Source organism: Harpegnathos saltator, unplaced genomic scaffold, assembly GCF_003227715.2.
Source record: "Harpegnathos saltator strain DR-91 unplaced genomic scaffold, Hsal_v8.6 scaffold109, whole genome shotgun sequence".
Taxonomy (NCBI): Eukaryota; Metazoa; Arthropoda; class Insecta; order Hymenoptera; family Formicidae; genus Harpegnathos; species Harpegnathos saltator.
In genome coordinates, this window is record NW_020229883.1 from 29,256 (window position 1) to 51,022 (window position 21,767).

The 21,767-nt window shown below is 38.5% G+C and overlaps 1 protein-coding gene across 1 annotated transcript; it reads left to right on the top strand.

Moving 5' to 3' along the window:
* Positions 1-19,056: 19,056 nt before the first annotated feature.
* LOC112588977 (uncharacterized) lies at positions 19,057-21,075 on the top strand. The gene is made up of 2 exons (XM_025300426.1): positions 19,057-19,264; positions 19,363-21,075. The coding sequence occupies exon 2, from the start codon at positions 19,935-19,937 to the stop codon at positions 20,625-20,627; it is 693 nt and encodes a 230-aa protein (XP_025156211.1). The 5' UTR covers positions 19,057-19,264; positions 19,363-19,934; the 3' UTR covers positions 20,628-21,075.
* Positions 21,076-21,767: the final 692 nt, after the last annotated feature.

A 21,767-nucleotide genomic window follows, 5' to 3' on the forward strand; every position in this document is an offset into this window, starting at 1 on the left:
TCAACAAGCCGTTTCCGTACAATTGAGAGACATGTGATTTATTCAAAAAGAAAGAAATTGGGTGCCTTATGAACTGAAACCGAAAGACGTTGATAGGCGTTCTTCATGACAACGCTCGGCCTCATATCGCAAAAGTCGTAAAAAAATATTTGGAAACGCTCAAATGGGATGTTTTACCGCACCCGCTGTATTCTCCGGACATGCTTCTTTTGATTATTGGTTGTTCCGAAGGATGCAGCACGATTTGGCAAGTCACTGGTTCATTTTTTTCGCAGATATCGAAAATTGGCTCCAAACTTGGAGCCTCAAAAGACGAGTCATTTTTCGAGATGGAATTCGAAAATTGTCTGAGAAATGGGAGAAAGTAGTAGCCAGCGATGGAAAATACTTTAATTGATCTGTTCATTCATTTTGTTTTGAAATAAATACATCTTTTAACATAAAAAAACGGACCGAACTAATTTGTACTCCCAACATATGCATTCTCGCTCTGAAAGCATATTGACAAGCGGAAGAATTAGTTAAACTGAATAAATTAATACATAGATCAATTCAAAGTTTTTCTAAAGACAATGCTAAAGAATAATGACTGAATGGAATGTAAGTGACTACAGCTAATGCTGTTTCTTAACTGTTGCTCGAATTCGAAAATCGAAATATTTAATATTTTTTTCACATTGTATTTTAACCCTTTAACGCCCGACTTTTTTATAAGTGTTTTAAGAATGAAATTTGAATTTTTTTGAACTGACTATAAGTAGTGATAAATATGTCAGAAAAAAAAATATGTCAGAATTTTATATCTACGAAAAACTACCTTTCCAAGCAGAAACTACTCCCAGAAGCGAAAAATACGTTTGATCGGTTAAATTTTTTTTGTTTTAATAATTTTATATCATACCTAATGGTTGTAAAAATTCCTCGAAATATAAAACTCATATTCACAACTTGATCTTTATTTACTCGGAATGGAATTGCATAAAGCATCGAGAGATGCAGAGGGGAATTTTACAGGTTTTGCAAATTATTTTTGTCCTGCTTTGCTTCCCTTTCGAGCTGCACAATTGACATCTTTTATTGTTTTCTTTAACAGACATGTGCTTGTTGTAACACTTCCTGATGTACGAAAAACAAAAATTAACAATCAACTTTTGAATGGAAAATGTAAAGTAATAGTCTACTTCTGAACGAATAAATTTGTATTTTTTTTGCAAATATAACGGTAAAAATGATAAACATGGACAAACTTGGAGATGGTTAATCAATTGGAAAAACCGTAAAACAATTATACGGAAAATCAGTATCAATCATTTACTTTTGAATAAATGAGTATATGAAGTTTTCGCTTTTTGTTCGTTGGTTTCGCTAGTTGGGGTTTTTTTATGGTTCGTTTTTTGTTTATTGGTAAATATGACTTGGATCCTGAAAACATATACGAAATGAGCAACCTATACAGAGAAAAATGAAGGGTAATCTATACGACATACCATAACTCTGATAGCTTCACATTTTTTAGCTGAAAGTTTACTATATTTGTGAGCGAAGTTTATTATTCAGAGCGTCAAGCTTACTATTTCAGAAGAACCATTTAGATAGTCAATCGTTCCTTCATTTTTTGCCGCATAAAAAACTGTAGGTCAGGTTTCATAAAAATAGGTTCATTTTTTATTTTCATGTCCACCATACTGGATTCGCCATTTTGAATTTCTGTATTCTTTTAATTTCACATTTTACATCTGAGAAAGCTCCCAAATGTATAAAATTATAACACATACCAATCTATTAACTTTTAGTGCACTTCTAGAGGTCAATAACAATGCTAACTATGCCTACTTGGAATTTGACAAAAACATATTATCATTCAAACTGAGCTAAAAACAGATTAAACTGAATCTATATACAATCTATTAGAAGTACATATAAGTTTCCGCCGTTTGACAAAAGATGGCCCCACCAGAAGGTCATGTTGAAATTGTCAGATGTAAAACGTAATATCGTAAGTTTGGACATCAGGTAACAACATAACCTTGAAGTATTAGTGACTCCGTATCACTATCACAATTTTTTCGTGCGAAAATGTCAAGTTTTATGCCGAATAAGCATTTGCGGGAACTTTCGATTTATTTCTTTAATTTGAAGAAATCTGTAGCTGAGGCGCATCGATTGCTTGTAGAAGCATATGGTGAGATTGCTTTAAGTGAGAGAAGTTGTCGTGAATGGTTTCAAAAGTTCAAAAACGGTGAGTTTGACATGGAAGACAAAGAACGTAGTGGAAGGCCGAAAGTGTACGAATACACGGAATTAGAAGCATTATTGGAGGAAGATTCGTGCCAAACGCAAGAAGAACTTGCACTTACATTAAAAGTGACTCAACAAGCAATTTTACATCGTTTAAAATCGTTGGGAATGATTCAAAAACAAGGAAATTGGTTCCATATGAACTGAAGCCGAGAGACGTTGAACGCCGATTTTGCACGTGTGAAATGCTGCTTGCCAGGCATAAAAGAAAGGGTTTTTTGCATCGTATAGTCACTGATGATGAAAAATGGATCCACTACGATAACTCAAAGAAGAGAAAATCATGGGGACCACTTGGCCATGTTTTAACATCGACAGCCAAACCGAATATTCATGGAAAAAAACTCATGCTGTGTATTTTGTGGGATCAGCTTGGTATCGTGTATTATGAGTTGCTCAAACCGAGTGAAACCATTACTGGAGCTCTCTACCGAACACAATTAATGAGATTGAGCCGAGCACTCAAGGAAAAACGCGCCCATTACTACTCCAGACATGACAAAATTATTCTCCTACAATGACAACGCTCGGCCACATGTTGCAAAACCGGTTAAAACCTATTTGGAAACACTGAATTGGGAAGTCCTACCCCATCCGCCGTATTCACCAGACATTGCCCCTTCCGATTATCACTTGTTCCGGTCGATGGCACATGGCCTGTCTAAGCAGCGCTTTACATCATATGAAGATACTTGGGTCGATTCGTGGATAGCCTCAAAAGTTCTTCCGACGTGGTATCCGAATGCTGCCAGGAAGATGGGAAAAAGTAGTGGCTAGTGATGGACAATACTTTGAATAAAACGTAATGTACCGTTCTTTCACAATAAATTCTTATTTTTTTATAGAAAACGGCGAAAACTTATTTGTACTCCTAATATAAACTATTTTTTAAAAGAAGAATTCACCTTTACAGTGGTGCAAAGAAAACGAAAATATCTCCTTTTTTGACTAAGTTATGGATTTTTTAATGCGTTTCTGGTAATTATTGTTACTAGTAGGCGTTAAAAGGTTAAGAGAAAATCGAAATCGCACAGGCGTGCAACTTCCATGCGGTACACCTTGGGTAATGTTAATGCCGGCTGTACTGTATCTTTTAAATTTTATAACTCGCAAAATATTAAACTAAAAAACATTCAGTTATAGTATTTTGAAAAGCCCTTGAGATAAGCTACAAGAATATGTAATGAAAAATAGGGAGTTCCATTTAAGAAATTTAAGATTAAAGATAACTTTCATGTAACCTTGACAACGCTATGCAAGGTCATACTGATATTACTATATAATGCGTTTTTTAAAACTCTACAACTTTTGTCTGAAACATATTTTCATCAAAATTATATTTTTCAATATTGGGGACTTGAATAAATACTCGCTATTTTTACGTGAAAATGAATGTTTTATTTTAAAAAATTAGTAAAGAACATGTCATTGAAAGTATTGTCCATCGTATTGTCCAAGTATAGCCACTACTTTCTCTCATCTTACTGGCAGCATACGAATACTATGTCGAAAGAACGACTCATCTTTTAAGGTTATCCACGAATCGACCCATTTTTTGGCATCTTCATAAGAATGGAAGTGCTGCTCTGCCAGGCCATGAGTTATCGATTGGAACAAGTGGTAATCGGAAGGAGCAATGTCCAGTGAATACGGTGGGTGGGGTAGGATTTCAAATTTGAGCGTTTCTAAGTAGGTTTTGACCGGTTTTGCAACATGTGGCCGAGCGTTGTCATGCTGCAAAGTTACTTTGTCGTGTCTCTCCTCGTATTACGGCCATTTTTCCTTCAATGCTCGACTCAAACGCATCAATTGTAGTCGATAGCGATCTCCCGTGATGGTTTCGTTGGGTTTGAGGAGCTCATAATATACTACCCAGCTGATCCTACCAAATACAGAGCATGAGCTAGGAATCATGGATATTCGGCTTTGCCGTCGATGTTGATGCATGGCCGGGCTTACGCCGCGATTTTCTACGCTTCGGGTTATCGTAGTGTATTCATTTTTCATCGCCAGTTACGGTACGATGCAAGAAACTTTTCCTTTTCTGCCATTGGAGCAGCTGTTCACACGTGAAAAAACGCCGTTCGACGTCTCACGGCTTCAAGTCGTACGGCACCCAATTTCCTTGTGTTTGAATCATTCCTAATGCTTTTAAACGTTTGGCAACTGTTGCGTGATCAACTCCTAATAATTCTGCAAGTTTATTTTGCGTCTTCATGACATGGGTCTTCATCGAGTAATGCTTCCAATTCTTCGTTTTCAAACTTTTTTGGTGCACCAGAGCGTTCTTTATTTTCAACATCAAAATCATTATTTTTAAAGCGTCTAAACCAATGTCTGCATGTTGTTTCCGACAAAGCATGATCGCCGTAAGTCTCCACAAGAATTCTATGTGCTGCAGCTGCAGATTTTTTTTGAAAAAAGTAATGCAGTAAAATTTCCCGCAAATAGTCTTTCTTGGCACGAAATTCGACATGTTTAACGCTATGAAAAAATATGTTGTTTACGCTTCAGCGGAATAACATATACTGTCATTTCGAGCCTAATGGTGGAGCTTCACGATGAAGTTGGCTGTAGTATTGTCCGATGCAAAAAGGCTAAGATAATACCATCTGTCGGGAAACAGCGAAAACTTATTCAAGTTCTCAATATATTGTATCTAAAGTAAATGGGCTCTATCAATAAAATTTCATTTATTTATAACTTTCTAATAAACAATGGGCGACAGCTAAAATCCCTTGAATATTACTCAGAAGGGTATTCTTAATAATATATGTAACAAACAAGGTCATTTGAGGTGAGTTTCGTGAACAGTATATATCAGTTATATTATTATCTCGAAAAATTCTAATTTTTTAATAACACATCGATCAATAAGTCTCGGGACTAACCAACAAATGGCGCCTCTAATAACAAATCCATACCATTCTCAGTTAGTACTAACTTTTAGAAGTTACGTGTCAAATTTTCATGACATTCCGACATTGTGTCATTGAGTTACAGTGATTTAGTGACGCTACACCGTGTCACAAGTCGATGGTAACGATGGCCAAATTGCATGAGTTGAACTTCGAATTGCTTCCGCACCCACCGTATTCTCCAGATTTGGCCCCCAGCGATTATTGGCTGTTCGCAGACCTCAAAAAAAAGATGCTCCAGGGAAAGAGATTTGGCTCCAATGAAGAAGTGATTGCCGAAACTAACGCTTATTCTGAAACCAAAGATCGTTCTACACGGCTGGCATAGAAAAGTTAGGAAAGCGTTGGAATGAATGTATCGCTCTTGAAGGAGACTATGTTGATGAATAAAGAAGAATTTTGGTAAACAAATGTTATTTTAGTAGTTAGTCCCGGGACTTATTGATCGATGTGTTAAGCAATGAGCGACGTACGATTGTCTAATATAAGAAATCAAAACATTACATTACGTACATTCGTTAGCGGGCGGGGGGCGCAACCCCCCGCCTCGCATTCAACATTTTTTTTAATAATCACAAATAATGGTAATAACATTTATGTATTTTAATTAATTACATTTTCACTTAAAGAATACTTTGCAGCCATTATTTCAAAGAATGCGTCTAATCGTTTTGCTAAATCATATGCTTTTTTGAACATAAATTCCACTAAATAATGAATGAAATGGTATTCTCTACGACCGTATTGAGGAATAGTTTCGCGAATAGCTCTCCATAGTCTTTCAATGTTTTAAATATGTACACCTGTATCTGGATCAACAAAATTTTTTGAATGGTTTACTATGTCATGTTGATACACATTCTTATCGATTCGCTCGTATGCTTTCCAACAATCGCTATACATTATTGATCCAGAAACTATATACTTTTGAATAAGCGGCATCAGCACATCTGTTTTACGCGATGCAACTAGTAAAATAAACATTTTTTTTTTGTTTGATGTTCTATGTCATCAAAAAGCCATTGTCCTGTGACTAATAGTCCGTGATGTTATTTCCGACGTCCAAATTTGACTTCATCAATCTCAATAATGACGTTAACCCCACCAATTCGACTTTGATTATTTATCAACCATTGATTCATCAGTTAGAATGTTAAATTGTTACAATTAAATATGTTTTTAAGTATGAAATTATTAATTACATAAATTATATAAATATTCACCTCTCGGCAAAAGTTAATCCAGTCAACTGCTGTATGAGATGAAATATTAAACTCTTTTTATATATCAGGTGTAGTAAAAAGAAATCCATTATTTTTGCATGAAATTGAAGGCTTTAATTACCATAGTTAGAATGATCCGATTTAGGTCAAATATGAGCCGTTTTGTTCGATAACTTGTTGCCATTTTGAAGGTAATTTCATTATGCCTCTCTCATAGAAGCCTTCGTCCCTATTGGCAAAAAATTGAGACAGTCGATTTTCACAAGCCTCTCTTGAAGCGAATTTTTCACCAGCAAAATTGTTCGCCATGGACAGGAACAGATGGTAATCACTTGGTGCCAGGTCCGGACTATAAGATGGATGCATAAGAACCTCCCAACCAAGCTCCCGGAGCTTCTGGCGAGTCACTATCGATGTGTGTGGCCTGGCGTTGTCCTGATGGAATTCCTCTCCTATTGGCCAAAGCTGGCCGCTTCTGGGCGATTGCTTCCTTCAGACAGTCCAATTGTTGACAGTACAGTTCCGAGTTAAGAGTTTTGCCGTAGGGGAGCAGCTCATAGTAGATAATTCCCTGCCAATCCCATCAAACACACAGCAAAACCTTCCTGGCCGTCAATCCTGGCTTGGCCACCGTTTCCGCCGGCTCACCGCGATTCGACCACGACCGTTTTCGCTTGACGTTGTCGTAAGTGATCCACTTTTCATCACCAATGACCAACCGCTTCAGAAATGGGTCGATTTTGTTGCGATTCAGCAGCGATTCGCAGATGGAAATTCGGTCCATGAGGTTTTTTTTCGTTAACTCGTGTGGCACCCATACATCGAGCTTTATTTTGTATCCAGCCTTATTCAAATGGTTCCAAGCGATTTTTTGTGCAATCTTTAACTCTTGGACAATCGAAACAGTGCTTACATGACGGTCGGACTCGACAATATCCATGATTTTATCGATATTTTCGACAATTGGCCTTCCAGTGCGTGGTGCATCTTTGACATCGAAATTACCGGAACGGAATCGACGAAACCAAAATTGCGCGTGATTGGCTGTTGCAGTATCAGGACCATAAACACTGTTCACATTTTCAGCCGCCTGGCTTGCGTTTTCGCCTTTATCGAAGAAAAACTGTAAAATACAGCGTATTTTCTCTTTGCTAGTGTCCATCTTTGACGCGCGCTCAAACAAAACTGAGTCAATTAATCACAAAACTGTCAGAAAAGTTTTTTTAGTACGAAATTTCATCTTTCTAACGCCATCTAGATAAACAACATATAATAAAATAAACCGAAACATAGAAATAATGTAAACACAAATGAATCTTTACTCAATAAACATTATAAGAAGCTTAGTATATGTATAGAGTGTCAGAAAATTATATACTATTTAGCATATTTATTTTGTTTATAACTTTGTTACAAACAATGAGCGCGATCTAAACCTTTCAAAATTGCTCGGGGTGATGATCTTGATAACATAACACATCGATCAATAAATCCCGGGACTAACTACTAAAACAACATTTGTTTACCAAAATTCTTCTTTATTCATCAACATAGTCTCCTTCAAGAGCGATACATTCATTCCAACGCTTTCCTAACTTTTCTATGCCAGCCGTGTAGAACGATCTTTGGTTTCAAAATAAGCGTTAGTTTCGGCAATCACTTCTTCATTGGAGCCAAATCTCTTTCCCTGGAGCATCTTTTTTTTGAGGTCTGCGAACAGCCAATAATCGCTGGGGGCCAAATCTGGAGAATACGGTGGGTGCGGAAGCAATTCGAAGTTTAACTCATGCAATTTGGCCATCGTTACCATCGACTTATAATACAGTGTAGCGTCACTGAAACCACTGTAACTCAATGACACAATGTCGGAATGTCATGAAAATTTGACACGTAACTTCTAAAGGTTAGTACTAACTGAGAATGGTATTTGTTATTAGAGGCGCCATTTGTTGGTTAGTCCCGGGACATATTGATCGATGTGTTATATGAAAATCATTGACATCGGGAGGGGGTCTCTATTTCTATATAATTATCAAAAAGAGATTTATAAGTCGAATAACGCAGATATTTTGGAAGTCTTGGGTGGTCACTCTACAAAAAAGGTCGTCCAAAATTCCGTGAGATTATTTATAGAAAAATGTCATAAAAAATTATGCCTCAGGGCAGCGATAAATAGTTTCACACCCGGACAGAAGCAGCCCTTGGTACGGCTTTAATTAAAAAAGACTTAAGAACGTTGTCTTCTTTAAGCTGTTCTCTTATTAGATATCGGATCGTCCATACATCGGACGTCGAATGCAATTTAAATCCTCCATAAAATTATTTTTACGTTTGATTTAAGCTCCAAGGAGCTTGAAAATTATTTTATTACACACTATTTTTGTGTGATAGAACAAGTATAAGTTTATTTATTTATAGTTTATTGTATTACAAAGATTATATTGCAAAGATTTATGTTCAGTTAGTAACTTGATATTATTTATAACAAATGTATATATACCAGAGAAGTATATATATATAGCTCATTTATAATTGGAATTGATGAAATTTCTACTACGCACATACATGTACACAAATACGACTGTATTAGACGTCCTATGGCTCTTTCGACAATGTCTTTGCGTTGTCCTGAATTTGTCTTGAAGATATCCTAAAACTATTCCGAAAACATCCTCGTTTTCTTCTAAATATGACCTGCGAATGTTATAAAGGTGTCCTGTAAATCCGATCCACAGTACGTCCCCAGGATGTCCTTAGCACCTCACACTGAACATCTTTGTACTCTCCTGAATATTCGTCCTGTGGCTGTCCCCAGGACATCCTCGTGCTTTCTTGAGTATGTCCTGAAAATGTCCCAAAAGTGTCCTGAATGGGACGTCCTTTGGAAATCCTCAGGATGACCCATAGATATAACAATGTTCCCACCTGGTCCCAAGACGTTCTAGGATACATTCAGGATAATCCTGAAGACATCATATGCTATTTGGGTTAGCAGCAACCCACGTATTTGTAAAGTGTATGAAAATATTAAGTGTACAAATTAATCCTCGGTCCTAACATTTAACGTACTATATTGAGTTGGCAAATAAGTTCGTTCGGTTTTTTAGAGTAGAATAAAACATAATTTTTTGATATACAAGGTAAATTTTAATCAATTATATACTGCGTAGCTGTGAACATGGAAATAAATAACATGCATTATCGTCACATTTTGTTCTATTATTTTAAAAAAGGCAAACGAGCTGCGGATGCTCATAAAAAGATATGCCGTGTGTATGGAGATGATGCCTTAACAGAACGCGTATGCCAAAAGTGATAGTCAATTTCCGTTCTGGAAATTTCGACGTCAATGCGCCCTGCTTCAGTCGCCCGACCGAGATTAATTAAAGTGACATTAAGGCTATAATCGAAGTAAATCCATCCCAATCGGTATGAGAGATTGCTACGACATTGAATATATCCTATACAAGCGTAGAAAAGCATTTGCGCCAGCTGGGATGCGTTTCTCGGCTTAATGTTTGGGTGCCACATCAATTAACCGAGGTTAACTTAACCACATGCATATCCATCTGCGATTCACTACGGAAACACCAAGAAAACGAGTCATTTTTTAAATGAATGGTAACGGGTGACGAAAAATGGGTCGTCTATGATAAAGTAACGCGTAAAAGATCATGGGAGCACAGCAGCGAGACACCGCAAACAATCTCGAAGTCGGGATTTACTGGCCTTTATCGATGACCTCTAGCCATCTGTCCACCAACTTCATTATGTCGCGTTTGTAAAACGTCTGGGGCTTATCGGCGAAAACCCAATCCAGGTGGTTTTTAACGGCCTCTTCATCCTTGAAGGTTTTTCCGTTCATAGAGTTCTGCAGCGACCGGAATAAATGATAATCGGAAGGAGCAAGATCCGGTGAATACGAAGTATGAGGCAAAACATCCCAGCCAAGCTGAAGCAATTTGTTCCGAGTGGAACGTAAAATTTTTCAATCTTGACACTTTTAGGTCAAAAGTATGGATTTTCAGTCCTAAAAAAGCCCGGTTTGACCTTAATAATAATCTTAACTCATGACCTTAAAAATAAGGCCGAGGTCACGGCTGAATGTCCTTCGTTCACCTCTACATTCTTATTCATATGCGTAACATTGCTCCCTAGCAGGTGCATTTTCGAAGATATTCACGTTTTCAGCCTAAAACAAGTTTAGACCTTTATGTGACCTTCAAAAGTCAAATTTGGCAGTGTTCAAGATCATATCCGAACGTAAAATTTTCCGCTCTTTTCATTTCTGGGGTCAAAAGTATGAGGTCCCATTAAAAAAATTTTGACCTGACCTTGAAATGACCTTCAAGGTCATTTCAATTCATTGTCAAGGTCAAATCCAAGGTCATTGTCAGATAGCCAGGAAAAAATCATAAGAACCCAGTAATTCACATTTTTTCTAGGACTCATATTTTTCGAGTTATTCTGCTCTTCCGGGACTTTTATAACACCCTGTATATTAGATTTACTTTTCATGTCAAATGAAAAAAGAAATGCCTCCGAGCCAAAGGAAATTATTTGTTCGGAATTAAGAGAGAATGCTATATCCTATAGTATGTGTGAAAAGTGGTTCCAGAGGTTCCGGGATGGAAATTTTAATCTCGAAGATGATGATCGCTCTGGACAATCAAAGAAGTTTGAAAATAACAGTATAGTTAGAATAGTTATTGGCAGAAAACCTATGCCAGATCGAATCTTGCTTCACCATTAGAAATAACTTAGCAAGCCATTTCTATCCAGCTGCAAAAGCTGGGAAAAGTTCGAAAAGAGTATCGTTGGATTTCGCACGTGCTTTCTGTAGACAACAAAGCAAGACGCTATGATATGGCCCTGTCTTTGCTTTCTCGCTTTAAAAGGAAGGACTTCCTGTACAAAATAGTGACGGATGAAAAGTAGGTTTACGAGAACCTAAAACGACGAAAATCATAGGTGAAATCCGAGTGAGCCTTTAATATCGATCGCGAAACCCAATATTCATGCCAAAAAAAGTTCTTCTGTGCACTTAGTGGGACTTCAAGAGTATGATATATTTTGAACTGCTTAAATCGAATAAAACTGTCGTTGCTGAATGCTATAAATATTAATCTCAGCGTATGAGTGAAATTGAACGTAAAAGACCATTTACTGGCAAAGGGCCTGGTAATATTGCCGCACGACAACGCAAGGATTCATACGGCGAAAGTGACATTCTTAATTTGTTGGGCTAAGAGGTTTTATCACAGCCAGCATATTCACCGGACTTAGCTCCGACAGATTTTTATTTATTTTTATCTCTTGACCACATCACCTTGTGAACTTACATTTCAAGAAGGTATTAAAGTCATTAAAGGTTTTATCAACTCGAAACTTCCGTCTTTTTATCGAATAGGAATTCGCCAAGAATCCTTCCTGAAAGATGGACAAAATGTATCGATTAGTGCAGATGACCTTCCTGACTGAAGCATAATCTGATTCTATGTAAATAAACCTTAATTTTCACTAGAAAGGCCAAGAATTAATTTGTACACCTAATATTTAAAGCGTTTCAGATGTTTAGTTCAACATAAAATAAAAATAAAAATAAGAAAAGAAATTTTTTAGGAAAACCTTAATACAAGAAATCAGACCCACATTTGAGTTTCTCACCTAAAATCACATTTTGAAATGTTACATTTCTAATTCGAATCTTCGTAATTTTTCAATCAGAACTTATCATTTTTCAAAAAAAGTCCTCTCCCGTTTTCCGATTAGATTCTAAATTTTCTATAAATTTTCGACAGAAGGTTAGATTATTCGACAATAATTTCAAACTTCTGTCGAAATTTTACTTCTCTGTCAATTATTCAATTCTTATCACTCATTGATATCAAACGCGATCTTTCCATTAAATAAATACAGCTATGCTTGAGGATATAGAAGACAATGCACTGTACACGTGCAAATAAATTTGTATTTTCAAAAAAATAGCTGTTGATGAAATCCGACATTGAACATCGAGGTACAATATCGAGAAAAAGCCAGAAGTTGTCATAATTCAGTCGCGACGGTTAACAGAAATTTAAATCATTCGACAGTATTTTCAGGATCTTATCAAAATAATACTCTCTTTTCCTCTCCCCCATTTTCTTCTTATCAAAATAATACTCTCTTTTCTTCTCCCCCATTCTCCCTCTCTCCATCCTCTTTCTTGTTCTCACATTCCGCGATTTCTTTCTCCTTTTTTCAAATTCGACCTCGATATCCGCCGGCGCGATGAAATTTTCGCGGTAATATTGAGAATCCTCCATCATTCTACGCTATTTATTGCGATTAGCCTGTATGATATGTTACCAGAGAAAGATTTATCCACTCTATGGCCGCGAATAAATTCTCTCATCGTCGTCCTCTCGCGAGTTGGCACGATTGCATCTATATGCCATTACATCCTCCCGCTGCTAAGTACAGCAGGGAATTAATCCTCGTTATACATGCGCTCGCGTGAGCCGGCTTTAGGCCGTGTAAGCGCCTCTGGCAGGTGCCTGATAACTAATAGACCTTTATTATTTAAACGATCCTACGCACAAGCGTGCGTTTTTATTCAGGATAGGGACAAGCCTATTTCTCTACCTATACAACGATTCGAAACACAAGAATGTATTTAAATCTACCTTTAACCTGGCTCATTATATTGACCTTCTGGCGCTCGGGCAAATATACGCGGATCGCAGTTATCGATCAGAGATGGAGAAGAACTACTTATCTTAGTTCTCTCTCTCTCTCTCTCTCTCTCTCTCTCTCTCTCTCTCTCTCTCTCTCTCTCTCTCTCTCTCTATCTCTCTCTCTCCTTCTTTCCTTTTTTTGTCTCCCCTGTCTCTCTCTCCCCTACCTTCCACGCCTGCTCAACGTACGGTAATGCGAAAAACGTTAAGGATAACCTTAAGTAATCATGTACCTATGGGATTCTTATTCTTATCGATTTTTATATAAGCGCCGTGTAATATATAATTGATTGTTAAAGCATTAAACCTACTTACTCTCTAAAGTACAATCAATATGTTTTTTACTGAAACAATTGATGATTCAGCTATAAATATAGCGTTGCATTTGATATAATCACGTATTTGAAAATTAGTTAATAATAGTTAATTAGTTAATAATAGTGCCTGTTCCTATTATTGAAGCAGTTTGCAGATATAGATATTGTGTCATCGCATTAAACGACACAAACGCAGAAAACCATATTTAGTGCTGTGTATGACGAATTCGTCTACTATTGTTTTTGTTGTGAAATCTTATTTCTATTGATCAAAATCAACAAGGTATAAGAAAAGCAGTAGACTAAAAGCATTTCCTGTGTAATCATTAGTAAATATTCACCAATTATCGGTGATATTCTTTTATTAACTCGCTTTAACATAGTAACATAGCACATATAAATTCGAAAACTGCTTTAACATAGTAACATAGCACATATAAATTCGAAAAATGCTTAAAGGATATTGCGAAAGTGGAGTGCATACAGGTTGCGTGAAAAGTCCGCGGAGCGGCATCTATAAGTAAACGGTAGAATTATAAATTAATTATAATTAGAAATGAATGAATTATAAATAGTCGGTTATATAGAATCACTCTTCACATGAACCTAGGTTAGGTTTCATTTCCATCTGTCAATTCTTTCTGTGTTTACAAACCAATTGAAGTTGACGTGTCAGTATATTTGTTTGCAATGGAAAATTTGAAACAGCATGCAGTGATTGAGTTCTTTGTTAAAAAAGGTTTAAAAGCAATGGAAATTCATCCCGAGATGGTAAATGTGTTGGGGGAATCTGCTCCTTTAAATAATGTTTGTAAATGGGCACTTGAGTTTCAATGTGGTCGTACAAGCATTGAAGATGATCCACGCAGTGGACGTCCAAAAAGCGCATCAATACCAGAAATCATTGAACAAATACATGTTATTGTTTCTGAAGATCCAAGTGTGACTACGCGTGAAATTGCTCATACCATAGGCACTTCAGATGAACGGGTACGGGATATTTTGCATAAAGAATTACAAATGAAAAAGGTGTTTGGAAAAGTGGTGCCGCATACGTTAACAATTCAACAAAAACTCGCTCGAAAGCAAATTTCTCAGCGTCATTTGAATCGTTTTAAGAAGAATAAAACCGATTTTGTGCGTCGTTTTATAACTACGGATGAGACTTGGATCTATCACCATTATCCTAAATTGAAACAGGAACGTTTATAGTGGACTGAAGCTAGATGTTCAGCTTCAAAGCAAATAAAGCATGAAAGATCGGCAAAAAAGGTTTTGGCATCAGTTTTTTAGAATGCTAAAGAGATTTTGTTAATTGACTATCTGGAAAAAGGTTAAGCAATTAACTCTGAACATTATTGTAACCTTTTGGATCAATTGGACGCAAAAATTCGTGAGAAAAGACCTGGTTTGCAGCACAATCATTTTTCACCAAGAGAACGCACCTGCTCATACAAGTGTCTTGTCAATGTCTAAATTCAATGAATTGAAGTACAAATTGCTTAATTATCCACCGTATTCGCTAGATTTGGCACCCAGCGACTTCTATCTGTTCCGAAACCTGAAACAATTCCTCCGTGGAAAGCATTTTTTGTCGAATAAAGAAGCTATAGCAGCCGTAGAGGAATATTTCGCAGACCTTCCAGAAACATACTTCCGCGATGGAATAAAATTATTGGAGAGTCATTGGGCCAAGTATATTGAAGTTAATGGAGACTATATTGAAGAATAAAATCATTTTTAGAATTAGGTATTCTATTATTTCAGTTTCGCTCCGCGAACTTTTCACGCAACCTATGTATATAATATATAACATTTTTGTATAGCAAATCCGGAACCATATCTTTTTGCATGCTGATAACGCCCCTCAACTCCCTGAGATCCACAGAAACCAATCTTGAAATTAAATGACCTGAAGAAGGGAGCAAAGGATAAGTTATATAAGAAAAATATGTATATGTAGATTTATATATATTTCTTAAATATAATTATTATCAGGTTTGGGAAGGTTACTTTTCAAAAGTAACTCGTTACTTTCAGTAAAAAGTAACTCATTACTGTTACACGTTATTGGTCTTAAAAAATAACGCGTTATCGTTACTTGGAAGTAACGATATTTTACTTCGTTACTTTCTATTACTTTTTCTTGTTGTAAATCCAGGATTATAAGAAAGGTGCTAAGACAAAAATTGGATATAAATCGGACTTAAGATGATTAGAAATATATATATATATATTTAAATATTTTTAATATTTTATGTTATTAACCCAATAAACAAATTGACCATAGACTGCGCGTAAATTTGCAGCAAATTTGATCAAAAATCCACATCGAAACCATAGCTATCTACTACATGGGCTGAAAAGTCTTTGGCTTAACAATGAAAAACGATTTTTTTAATGAAAAAAGTGTTTTATTCCTCGACATAATCTCCATTTAGAGTAATGCACTTAGTGTAACGGTCCGTTAACATTTCGATGCCGGTCTTATAGTGCTCGGTGTCAAGTCCCTCAAAATAGGCATTTGTTTCCAACTTGACCTCCTCATTCGAGTAACTTTTACCAGCGAGTCACTGCTTCAGTCGGGGAAAAAGGAAATAGTCGCTGGGGGCCAGGTCTGGAGAATACGGGGGATGCGGGACCAATTCATAGCGCAATTTCTTTAATTTATCGGTCGTATCGCGAGCCGAGTGAGCTGGAGCATTGTCTTGGTGAAACAAAATTTTTTTCTTTGCCAAATGTGGCCGTTTGACCTTGACCTCGTCGTCCAATCGATCCAGTAATGTACAGTAATATTCTTTATTGATAGTTTTACCATGTTCAAGATAATCAATGAATATTATGTTATGCGCATCCCAAAAAATACTGGCCAAAACCTTGCCGGCTGATTCTTGTGTCTTCGGGCGCTTCGGACGGCTTTCACCAGGCAATAACCACTCCGCTGACTGCCGATTGGACTCCGGTGTGTAGTGATGGATCCATGTTTCATCCATTGTGACAAATCGACGCAAAAACTCCTTCTTATTGCGGTCAAACAGGGCCAGATTTTGCTTTGAAAGTCGAACACATTCCGCTTTTTGCTCAATTGTCAAAAAACGCGGCACCCAACGCGCGCAAAGCTTTTTCATGTGTAAATATTCATGAATGATATGACCAACGCGTTCCTTTGAGATGCCTATGATGTTAGCTAGCTCACTCAATTTCATTTTGCGGTCATTCAACACGATTTCACTGATTTTCTGGATGTTTTCTGGAGTAACTGCCTCATTTGGCCTTCCTGAACGTGGTGCATCATTTGTGCTCGTACGGTTACGACGAAACTCAGCAAACCAATATTTGATGGTTGGATTCGGTGGGGCAGATGTGCTGTAACATTTATCAAGCCATGCCTTTGCTTCAACGGTGTTTTTTCCCATCAGGAAGCAATGTTTAATCAAAACACGAAATTCACTTTTTTCCATAGTAAAGATAAATTCAGAGGTAACGTCACTTCGAAAGCTATAACTTGTACACGAGTCAACGAAATATCATGAAATTTTTACAGCATCTAAGTTAAGGTTGGTACTCTATAGGAAATATAAGGATTTTTAGTTTGTGGCGCCATCTATATGTCAGGCCAAAGACTTTTCACCCCATGTAGTATATCCGCATTCAGCTACGGTTTTGGCGATAGAACCTGCTGTCGGGCAATTGTTGCAGATTTGTAGCAAAAACCGCACAGAGTCTGCCGCGCGACAAAATCTGCGCTATTTCTACTGCCAATCTGTCGTCAAATCATTACAAGCTTTGCGCGGTTTTTACTACAAATTTGAAGTAATTGCTCGACAGCAGGCTCTGTCACATATCTGGCGACAGTTTGGCAGCAGTAATATAACAGATCCTGCATCAAATTTGTTGCCTATTTGCTAACAAAAGTTGATAACAGGCTCTGCTCGAAATCTGTTACCGCAGAAGTGACTATTTTACAAGGAGATGACGCAACCTGTTTCATCGATTTCAACACGAGTCATAGCACACTCGATAGCTATAATGCCGTGTATAAACGCCCTAACATAATATGCCTGAATGCGTCTTTGTTTACGAGTAATTTGCAGTTAAAGTTTGGCTCGCGGAGCCGTGCCGCACATAGGACGCAAGTTACGACACTCTTTCACGAAGCCGGCGTGGCTGAGCAGACAGGGGCTCCCGCGCCGCGAACACTTTTGCGCCGACGACGGCGTTCGAGTCCCGCCGACGATGGTTCGTCTTTTTTTTTTCGTATGTAAAGACATGTAATAAATATTTTTATATTGTTCTTATGTATAATTCCTTTTTTTGTTTCTACGCTATTAATCAAGGCTAATTAGGAGAGTCAGGTCTTTCAAATATGAACACAACTTTTTTATTAATTACAATAAAATGTTTTTTTCGTGTAAATCTATTTCGCATAAATATTTCGTATGGTATGGGAAAGAAATGGGCAAACAGTGATTATTTTGTGTGAGAGAAACCCGAGAGCCGTTAGAACCGTTACAAGTGGAAAGGAACCCTCTTCCCGGACCCTTCGGAGGTGGAAGGACGCGTTGTCCGACCCGAAGGTGTCCGGTCCCAAGACGACCGCGGCTGTCCGCCCCTGCCTGTCTGAGGTGACGGGCAGGAGGGGACGTGGAATGACTTTCCACCTGGTGCAGATGCTGACCGGGCACGGTTGCTTCGGTCGGTATCTGCACCAGATAAGAGAGGAGCCCACCACTCGATGCCACCACTGCCCCATTCTCGAGGACACGGCGCACCACACCCTGTCCGCATGCTCGGCATGGGACGGAGAGCGCCGTGTCCTTGAGGGGGCGGTGGGGTGCCGAAGAGAGGAGCTCTCGCTCCTGCGCATGGTCACGGCTATGTGCGGGAGCGAGGAGGCGTGGGACGCAGCGGCCTCCTTCTGTAGAGAGGTCATCTCGCAGAAGGAGGCTGCGGAGTGGGTTCGTCGACCGGGAAAGCGTCGCAATAGACGACGCACTGGTCGACGATCCCCGGGAGGAGGAATCGGCAGCGGACCCAAGGTGGCGTCGGCCGGGGAGGACACGCCTGTCGATAGCGACAGGTCGGGGACGCCTCAGCCGCCTCGGGCCCGCCACCTGGCGGGGGGGACTAGGTCTCCCTAGATCCCCCCGCGCGGTCGGACAAGTAGGGAAAAGGGGGAGTGGTGTCCCGGTTGGGGCCGGGCCCACTCCCCCAAAACCCTCCCCCCTTGATTAGCAAGGGGGGAAGGGTAAAGGGGGAGGGGTGGATATCCCCCTCCTCCTAGGTGTAACCAGAAGGCCAACCAGTGGGGCAACCCACCGGGGACCGCGCCCTGGACTCCCTTTGTGGGACAGGGCGCGGTATGTTGATGGCGCGGGGCTCCCGGAGAGCCCTGGGGCCGGGGGGCTGGGGAGGGAATGCGGGAGCAGTTCCCTCAACTCCCCACCCAACGGCCCGACAGGTAGATATCCCGCAGGGGTTTTAGTCGGTAAGAGTCCGACATAACCCCCTCCCCCCCAAAGGGGAGGAGGTATTCATGATGGATTTCCCCTGCGTTACCAAAAAAAAAAAAAAAGGAACCCTCTTCCCTTTCCCCTTCTCGCAGAGGGATTCTTATGTTTTGTGACGTGCTCGCTCATTCTCTGGGCAGTCTTCGTAACGTGAACAGTGAAAAACTCGTGTTAAAAATGGAAACCACGATTGTAGATGAAGCAACGATCAGCTATGTGCAAAATCTAACAAAATGTGATATTACGAAAGATTGACGGACGCAATAGAATATCTTCGAGGTAAATATATTGAATGTATGAGCAATGGAAAGATATATTTGTATATATTGTTATTGGCCTTGTATACAATATCAATTATATTGAATTGATATTTGCAGATGTCCTGATACAATTTAATTTCATTAATAATGAAGCGCCAAGAAAATTATCAAAAGATTCCAAATTAATTTGCGGAAAGTTGTTTGAAAAATTAATTAAACTGTTGGGAAAACATAAAATATCAGATGAGGTGGAATATTATATAGCAGAAGGAGAAGACGTGATTGAAGAAGACGCGATGGAAGATGTTCAATCGTCTTCTTCGGACGAGCCTCATACGAGTCAAAGAACGGAAAAGTCTTCTCCGGACAAGCCTCATACGACTCAAAGAACGGAAGACTACGAACCTCCGCAAAAAGTTGCAGCGATGGATCTAGTGCCGTATGACGTAAAATTGAAAATAGTTATGATCGCAAACGAACATCCGAATTGGAGCTTCCGTACGTTACAAAGCAAGTTTAAACAGCATTTGCATTATCACAGTGAAGTTGCACGCTTCCACAAATACATTTTATCTGGTGGAAATTATTAGGATAAGCTGCAATTAATAAAACGGAATGTGTATGATTGGTTTACGGAAGCAAAAGAGGAAAGGCAACTTGTTACACGACGTCTCCTTCAACAGTGGGCGATGGCTGCAGCCGTTCAATATAACAAACAAGGAGAAGAAAGCGAAGAACATAACAAAGCTTTCCGCTTTGTAACATCGAATACATGGTTTACGTCATTTCTACGTGAATACAAAATTTCTAACCGTCGAATTGTTCGGTATTTATCAAAAAGAGAAATAATATCACCGCAAGCTGTGATGGAATCCGCTTTACACTTTCAAGAATTAATTAGAAGTATATCATCGGATTACGACCCGGACTTCATAATAAATTCTGACCGAACGGGCTGCGAATATCGCGTAAATGTTGCACGAACGTACACGCATACTGGCGAAAAATTCGTACAATTATATATCGGCGATTTAAACAAAGTGACTCACTCTTATACTGCACAATATTCTGTCACACAATCGGGCAAGCTATTAAATAAAATGTTCGTTTGCTTACAAGAGACTTCCGACACATTTGGAGTCCGGGTACAGAAAGAGGTAGATGCGTTATTGCTATTATGTAAAAATGTTGTTCCAGTCTGCCCCAAATCAGGGAAATTAACAACGTCTCTCTACCAGCAATATTTGAAACTGGTTCTCAAGCCGTACGTTAGTAATCATCAGTTTTTATTTCTTGTTGATTCTTGGGGAGGACAAAAGAATATCCATATGTATAACGAAATATTTCGCGATAATAACAATAGGCCAACGTGTAACCTATAAATAATACCACCAAAATGTACGCCAATTTGTCAACCGTGCGATGTTTATTTCTATAGACAGGTCAAAATCATTATAAAGCGTATACAGAACTGTCCTTCTTTATATACCGGCGACGAAAGTATAAATTTGAACACTCGCGTTGATGCGATTCGTATACAATCGCTCACACACTATCTGTTATCAGCACCAGTTTTCAATTTTATCCTCCAATATGCGTGGTATGCGTCCAGTCTTGTTGACAGTCGCGAGGTATTTTACAACGTCAATCAAATATGTTTTCCACCAACTATTCATAGTCAAAAGTGTATTTGTGCAAAAAATTATGCGTTCATTACGTGCAGTTAGTGCAAAAAACTATTATGTTTTACATGCTTTTACACGGCATTCCATCCGCAGAGTTGCGACTGCATGACCACATTTTATAATACGTAACTTTCATCTGTGTGCCTTATATTTGTCTTATATGTGTGTGTGTGTGTGTATGTGTTTTGATACGGACTAAAACATTTTATTGTAATTAATAAAAAAGTTGTGTTCATATTTGAAAGACCTGACTCTCCTAATTAGCCTTGATTAATAGCGTAGAAACAAAAAAAGGAATTATACATAAGAACAATATAAAAATATTTATTACATGTCTTTACATACGAAAAAAAAAAAGACGAACCAGTCGTTGGCGGGACTCGAACGCCGTCGTCGGCGCAAAAGTGTTCGCGGCGCGAGAGCCCTTGTCTGCTCAGCCACGCCGGCTTCGTGAAAGTGTGTCGTAACTTGCGCCCTATGTGGGCACGGCTCCGCGAGCCAAACTTTAACTGCAAATTACTCGTAAACAAAGACGCATTCACGCATATTATGTTAGGGCATTTATACACGGCATTATAGCTATCGAGTGTGCTATGACTCGTGTTGAAATCGATGAAACAGGTTGCGTCATCTCCTTGTTAAAGGAAAAAATAAATACTGAATTTATAAGATATATTATATTATAAAAGTTAGTATTTATTTTTTCCTTTAAGATAGCCATTAAGAAGTCGTAAGATCGCAAGAAATTGGAGAAAGGAGAATATTTAACCAATTTATTAATTTCTATCAGCTTACGACTGTAAGATGCATGTAATGTAGAGCCTTACATAGCAGTTT

What these genes read in the sequence shown, in the direction of transcription:
- LOC112588977 (XM_025300426.1), top strand. Translation starts at nt 19,935, where the DNA reads ATGGCTGCAGCCGTTCAATATAACAAACAAGGAGAAGAAAGCGAAGAA.